Source organism: Alligator sinensis, unplaced genomic scaffold, assembly GCF_000455745.1.
Source record: "Alligator sinensis unplaced genomic scaffold, ASM45574v1 scaffold258_2, whole genome shotgun sequence".
NCBI classification, from domain to species: domain Eukaryota; kingdom Metazoa; phylum Chordata; order Crocodylia; family Alligatoridae; genus Alligator; species Alligator sinensis.
In genome coordinates, this window is record NW_005842398.1 from 1138074 (window position 1) to 1145273 (window position 7200).

Below are 7200 nucleotides of genomic sequence, written 5' to 3' on the forward strand. Positions count from 1 at the left end.
GAAAGAGTGGACTTACAGTTACTCTTTAGATGAAAAATATGTTCTTCTGCCAGAAGAGCTCTTCTTTGTTATCAAAAAATAGCATTCTGTTTGATTTTACTGTACTCATATATGGGCTAAATCAGTTTGTTGTTTCATTTGGAATGTTATTTTTTTTGTAGTTGAGGTACTTAAGTATAGAGGAATGGGTTTTTCCTTTCCCGCATATAGAAAGTAAGCTATTAATCATGAAAAATATTGTTTAAAATAGTTCTTGTTTTAAAAGTAATGTTCTAAGTAAATGCATGGTGATAGAAGAATTTATGGTTTTTAATTTGCTCTCTTTAAAATGTAAAGTGTTTTGTTTCTTTCAGCACATGCATGACTTTAAGAAGTTTATATTTTGCAGGATTAAAAATAGCATAAACAAAGTTAATACCACTTTAGCACAGATTTACAAATCAGATTATTTTATTAAAATATATTGTGCACTTCTTTGATATTTTGCTTGTTCACTAATTGTACAGGCAGATAGTAGGAAAGCAGACAAAAACAAAAGAACCACTTCTAATTAACAAAACTCACCCATGCAAAAAATCCAGAGAGACAACCATTGGAGGCACTAACATTTTTAAGCAAGTCCCATATACAAAGGGAAACACAATATAACACATTGTATTATGTCAAACTTTTCAGCTCCCCGATAAACTATATGCATTTAACTCATTGCACCTTGAGATTTTTGAGGGGATTGCTCATTTTTCTGCTTAGTGTAAGGGCTTATACCTACAAATGAGTATGCTTCTGTGAATACAGTAGTTGTCCATGGGTATGGAAATGATCAAGCCTTCTTTGTGTTAGCTTTACTAGAAAACATGTGAGCTATCAGGTGTTCAATAAAATTATCATGTCCAGCACATGACAAAGTCTAAGTATTTTAATGGTTTATTTTTAACTATCTATCTATCATAGTCCAGTAAAAATTCCAGTTATTTTAATAATACAGTATTACTACAAAAATTAGACTATTTCATTCAAATATTATTTCCTTTTTTAAATTTACCCTGTATATATACTTAAATACAACAGTCAAGTCCCCTATTGACTTTTGCATCATATTCTTTGCAACAACTATTACTTCTAAAATACATTTTCCATGGTCCATTTATATTATAAAGCTGTCCTGGGATCACACACTGGGAGTGTCACTCAGGATGCTCACTAATTCCACTGGGTACAAACAACACAGATGTAACAAATTACCACTACACAGCCACAGTTATAACAATTATCATTTTTTTCACTTTTGCTGTGTAGTTAAAATTTCTGTGTTTTATTACTGCAGTTTGATTTTTAAGGTTACATGCATATGTGTATGCTGTTCCATTCTCTGTTATCAAAGTAGTGCAATAGACTTCTGATTCAGATGTTCCTTCTATCTGTTGAAGAAATTTTAAAGGAAGGTAAATATAGAACATAGTGTGTTAGGTCTTAGCAAGAATGTCACATATTGTTTGTGGAGTCCTTTGTAATCTGAAGAAGAAAAAACGGTCAAGTAATTTGATTGATCAAGTTAAACAAGACAGGAGCATAAACCATGTTAGTGAGAGGGTGGCCTTTGGTTGTAACAGTCATTTTCAGAAAAGTTATTGAGGAAAAGACCAGTGATGATAGACGCATTACTATCACCTTTTGTTTAAACTAGTTTTGCAATAAAACCTGGCACTGAATCTGTAAGGCTAGATTCATGACTTAAAGCCACAGGCTACAATTAAATGGGAGTCTTTAGGAAGAGTTTTAATTGGCTATCTTATGTTGCCTGAAGAGCTTCTCTCATGATTAACCAGTTCAGCTACAGGTTAGCTCACATCTGTCTACCACTTCTGTGAGATTAGCAGCCCTGTTGTTCCTGTACTCTTGGGCACTAGACCAAGTGCCATAAGAAGACAGACCCTAACATCGTTACTGGCAATAGAGGCAAGAGAGGACGAATCATCTGCTCTATCAACTGCTAGCTGATGACCCAAGCAGATGGAAGTTTCAGAGGCCTATGACACAGGGCGACACCGGTGCTGGACGCAGAGAGGCAACGAGGAGGACATGGAATCTTGGGGACACGGCCTGGAGAGAGCCGTGACCTGAGACCACTTACCTGGCCCAGGTCGGGCAACAGAAAATGTGGAATGGCAGGCAACACCACCTGTACCCTTTATCAGCTCGCTCTTGGTGTGGCTGGAGTGGTGTGGGGGTGTGACATCATCTGCCGGTGCTGGGAAGGGCCTTCAAAAGCCAGCACAGGACAGAGAGATAGGAAGCAGCAGCAACAAGGCAGCTGTAGGCTCTCGGCCAGCACGCCTGGCCATACTACATCCCGGAGATGCCAGGGACATTCCAGAGGAGAACATGGCCTTTTGGGGAGACAACTCCTTGAAGCGGAAGAGAGAAGGGCCAAGGATCCAACGGCTTAGCACCTGACAGGGTCACGTGAGCGGAAGGAAGGGCACTCCCTCCCTGTTTTCTACATTTAAGTTTCATTGATTTCTCCTGAGGTCTTAAGCTAGGGCCACATACTGTTGCCGCCGTGACTGGAGCCGAGAGACTAGGAGCTCCCAAGGACTCTGGGGCAGAGGAACAAAATAAGGTTGGGAGTTCTCTGTCTGGGGCACCAACGGGAAAGACCAATATGCCACATGAATCTATTTAGAGAGTGGCAAGAGCCTGAGTGCCACCCCAAAGGGGAAAAGATAGGGGTGGAAGAACAGGTAAGAAAGGGCGTGGGGTTAACCCCTCTTCAGAAGAAAGAGATGCTAGCCCTAGTATGAGCCTACCAGGACATTTTCCAGGATGAGCCAGGCTGGCTCTGCAGCATCCAACACAAAATCTGCACTCCTGAAGGGATGGTAGTGCAAGAACGGTGGCAGCCAGTACCACGCCACCTTCAGAACAAGGTCCATAACGAACTCGGGAGAATGTTAGAATAGGGGGTGATCCAACCTTTGCGGAGCCCGTGGCGCAGCCCACAGGTCCCCATGCCTAAGTCAGATGGATCCCTCTGCCTATGTGTAAACTTTAGGAGGCTGAACAAGATAGAGGTCTTCAACACGTTCCCAATGCCACGTCACGGAATTAATGGAATGTATCAGGGATTCCCACTTGATTTCCACACTGGATCTATCGAAAGGCTACTGGCAGATCCCAGTAGCCTGCCGGGATTGGGCTAAAATGGTATTTAGAACCCTGTGGGGCCTTTACAAATTTGTGCAGATTCCCTTCAGGCTCCACAGGGCAGCAGCCATGTTCCAACGTATGATGGGTTGAGTGCTAGCACTTCACATCTAGTATGCAGCAGCGTACATCGATGATATTGTCATCTTCACTAAAACATGGCTCTAACATATCCTGGCCCTGCAGGCCATGTTGATGGAGCTAAGGATGATGGCCAACCCCTGAAAATGTGCATTGGGAATGTAGGAAAAAAAATATCTTGGCTTTCAAGTAGAGCAAGGGGTTATCCAGCCTTTAGCGGAAAAAGTGAAAGGTATCCGAGAATTCCAAATCCCTCACAACCACAAACAACTGCAGTCCTTTCTAGGCTTAACTAATTATTATTGGTGGTTCATGCCACATTTTTCTGAGTTGGCAGCCCCTTTGACAGAAGCCCTGAAAGGACGAGGTTCAGGAGCTATTCGATGGACGCCCAAGATGACCAGTAACTTTGAGAAGCTCAAGGATGCCCTGTGCCAGGATGTATTGATTCACACGCCTGACTTTGATAAACCCTTTATTTTACAGACCGATGCTTCAGAGTCCACAGTTGGGGCAGTGTTGATGCAAGAGGACACAGGTGTCGAGAGACCAGTGGCGTATGCCAGCCACAAACGTCACCCAGCAGAAACACAGTATGCCACTATTGAAAGGGAAGGTCTGACCATTCAGTGGGCCATCGAGCACTTCCACTATTATTTCATGGGTCAGGAATTCAAATTGGCCATGGATCATGCCCCCCTACAATGGCTCAGCCATGCCAAGACCAGTAATGCCCAAATAATGAGGTGGACCCTTACCTTTACAGCCTTTTAAGTTCCAGATAGTGCACCAGCCTGGGAGAACTAACACTACAGCCAACTTCTTGTCCAGGTATGGGAGTGAGAACTGAATTCCCGGGAAGAGACATAACACAAGTGACAGAACTCAGATGACAGGTATGAAACAGGAACCCACGGTACAAGCGCCCCAGGGCAAATAACATGGGGGATATGTTGCAGAGTGAGAGCCCCACAGGGCTGGAGACCCTGGTGCCAGGGCAGAGAGGTGGCAAGGAGGACATGGAAGCTCGGGGACACGGCCCAGAGAGATCTGTGACCTGAGACCGTTTACCTGGTCCAGGTGCAGTGGTGGAAAATGCAGAATGGTGGGCAACACCATCCATGCACTTTATAAACTCGCTCTTGGTGTGACTGGAGTGGCACGAGGGTGTGATGTCATCTGCTGGTGCCAGAAAGGGCCTTCAAAAGCCAGTGCAGGACAGAGAGACTGAAAGCAGCAGCAGCAAGGCAGCTATAGGCTCCTGGCCAGCACACCTAGCTGTACTACGTCCCAGAGATGCCAGGGGCAACCCAGAAGGGAACATGGCCTTTCCAGGAGACAATGCCTTGGAGCAAGGAACAGAGAAGGGCCAAGGATCTGACAGCCCAGCGCTTGACAGGGATGCGTGAGTGGGAGGAAGGGCACTCTCTCCCTTATTTCTACATCAAAGTTCCATTGATTTCTCCTGGGGCCTTAAGCTAGGGCCACATACTGTTGCTGCCTTGACTGGAGCTGAGAGGCCAGGAGCTCCTGGGGACTCTGGGGCGGAGGAACAGAATAAAGTTAGCCCTGAAGGCCTGTCCAATCAAAGGGGGTGGCCTCGGAGAGCAAGACCACTCATCCATATTGTTTAGGTTTCTTAGGCAGGGTGTGATCATGAAACAACCCCTGCCAGTACCTAATGGACCCATGGCTGCCGCACAGATCAGTCAACTCACCTAAAATGTGTGGCTGGCCCAACCAGTTTGAGACAGTACGCCAGACCACAGAGGAGTCCAGACTGTCTACCATGCGGCATGAGACCAACATTTTGGCACTTGGAAGGGGTGTAAGGAAGGTGGAACCCCAAGGGAAGTCCATCCAGAGCACCCCTTAATGAGTCCAAGTCATATGGGAGCCTCCTGCATCTTCTTTTAAGAACAAGACATAGCGGGTGAGCAACGGGAGTATCCCATAGGAAATGGCGCATGGCAGACACTAGTGCCAGAGGTAGATAAAGCCCGAGTGTGGATCACCCGACCCTGAGCCACTTGGGAGCAGTTGCTCCGGCTTAGATGGGCACAGCTTAAAAGTCATACACCATTTGTACATGAAGCCCCCAAGCTCTTGGAAGAGGTTGGGGGTGCTGAACCAAATCTATGGGCAGCAACGGAGTGGGCCAACCATTGGGAATGGTTGAACTTATTCCTACATTCCTATTCCTAGCATTTTATATCAACACCAAACGAGTCCCACATTGGGCATGACTTTGACAAAGAAGTGTGGGTCTGGCTGAACAGACTGATATCTGGATACAGATGCTTCAAAACAAAACTTCACAAAATGAACACTTTGGACAGCCCCCTGTGTGAATGTGGAATCCAACAAACAGCACAGCATTTAATTAAAGCTGCAGTCTCTACACATACCCAGATGGGGCAGATGGCATCTACAGGTTGAGCAATAATACCAAACAGTGGCTCATAATTTTGGAAGTTCATACTGATGCCATATGAAAGAAGCAGCAGCAGCAGCCCTGTTGTTGAAGAATAATAGTATTTTTCCCAATTTTAGGGAGTATGCTCTTATTGTTCCTTGCAGCAATCAAACTAGCTTACCTACAAAGACCATAAATATCTTTCAGATCTTTCACATCATATATGGTGAAGGACAGTCTCAAAGTTTCTCCAGAATGCAATTCTATTCATTGATCTTTTATACATTGTAATGCAGTTACTTGTGAATTGAATTTGACCCACCCAAAGTATAATCTTTCTGATAATCCTGTGTGAGCTATCCTGTGATACTTTTTCTTTTCTATGCTGCAGATAATAGAAAAGAATGCTGATCCTGAAAGAATGTTGTTGTCTTACTTACGAAAAAGACGTATCCTTTTTTGTGTTCAATATAACTTATCTGAAACCATGGAAGACTGAATTGCTTGTCTTCAGAAAAGCATAATGATAAGAGAGAAAGAAGTAGAAGGTAAAAGTAGGAGAATGGGAGAAAGAAGATGGGAAGCATTAAAGAAGAAAGAAGATTAAGAAATGTCTTCAACGTGATCAAATATAAGCATAATAATTCTTAATTAATACTGAGTGCAAGCTTGTTATTTCTCTATTCCAAATTCTTGCAAGCAAATGACTTTGGAAACAGTTGTTTTCAAATGTATGAAAAAGTTGCATAAAGTACAGGACAGCCAGCTGACATCAGTTTTCTATGTGATCTTGATTGCTTCCTTGTACTATTTCAATACACTACATTTTTTGACACTTAGAAGTGAAAAAGTTTGTCGCAGGGCACCTCAGTGCCTGCTCCTAGAGAGTAGAAACTGCCAGGGAGAGAGAGCGAGCCCTGGCAGGACATAACGAGCCCAGGTGAGCGTTGCCAAGGTAACGAGCACAGCTGCGGGTTACCGGAGCAACTAAGGGGAGCCAGCTGCCTGTAGGAGGCAGGGCCTGGCCCTTATAAAGCCCAGGGCTGAGGACAGGCTGGCAGTTCTCTGCCAGCAGCCAAGGAGGCAGGAGCTCTGGGAGTGAGGATGCGGAGAGGAGCCTAGTAGCAAGTACCACTGTCATATGGAGCAATGTGGTTATAGCTAGAGGGCATGTGTTTAAGTTATAGCCAGGAGGCTTGTGGTTATGTTTGGCTCTGTTGTTACGCCGGAGGCTTGGGTGAGGCTGTAGGGGTTGGAGGAAGCCTCATAGGGACCCCAGAGGTGTGGGGGCCCTGAGCGCAACCAGTGGGTTGCGGGCGGGGAACAGAGACCCCGGATTGCATGCGGGGTATGTAGACCCCAGCCCCAGAGAGGGGCAGCTTTGAGATGCCCCAGAAGGGGGGCACTAGCGCAACCAGTGGGTTGCGGGCAGGGAACAGAGACCCCAGATTGTATGCGGGGTACATAGACCCCAGCCCCAGAGAGGGGCAGCTTTGAGA

The 7200-nt window shown here is 45.2% G+C and overlaps 1 protein-coding gene across 1 annotated transcript in view; it reads left to right on the forward strand.

Moving 5' to 3' along the window:
• LOC102376558 (aldehyde oxidase-like) overlaps window positions 1-7200 on the forward strand; it is a 93280-nt gene that overhangs the window by 17776 nt on the left and 68304 nt on the right. The window contains exon 3 of the mRNA XM_025211249.1: window positions 6093-6150. Within this exon, the coding sequence (XP_025067034.1) occupies window positions 6093-6150 (58 nt within the window). The remainder of the gene's footprint in view (window positions 1-6092; window positions 6151-7200) is intronic.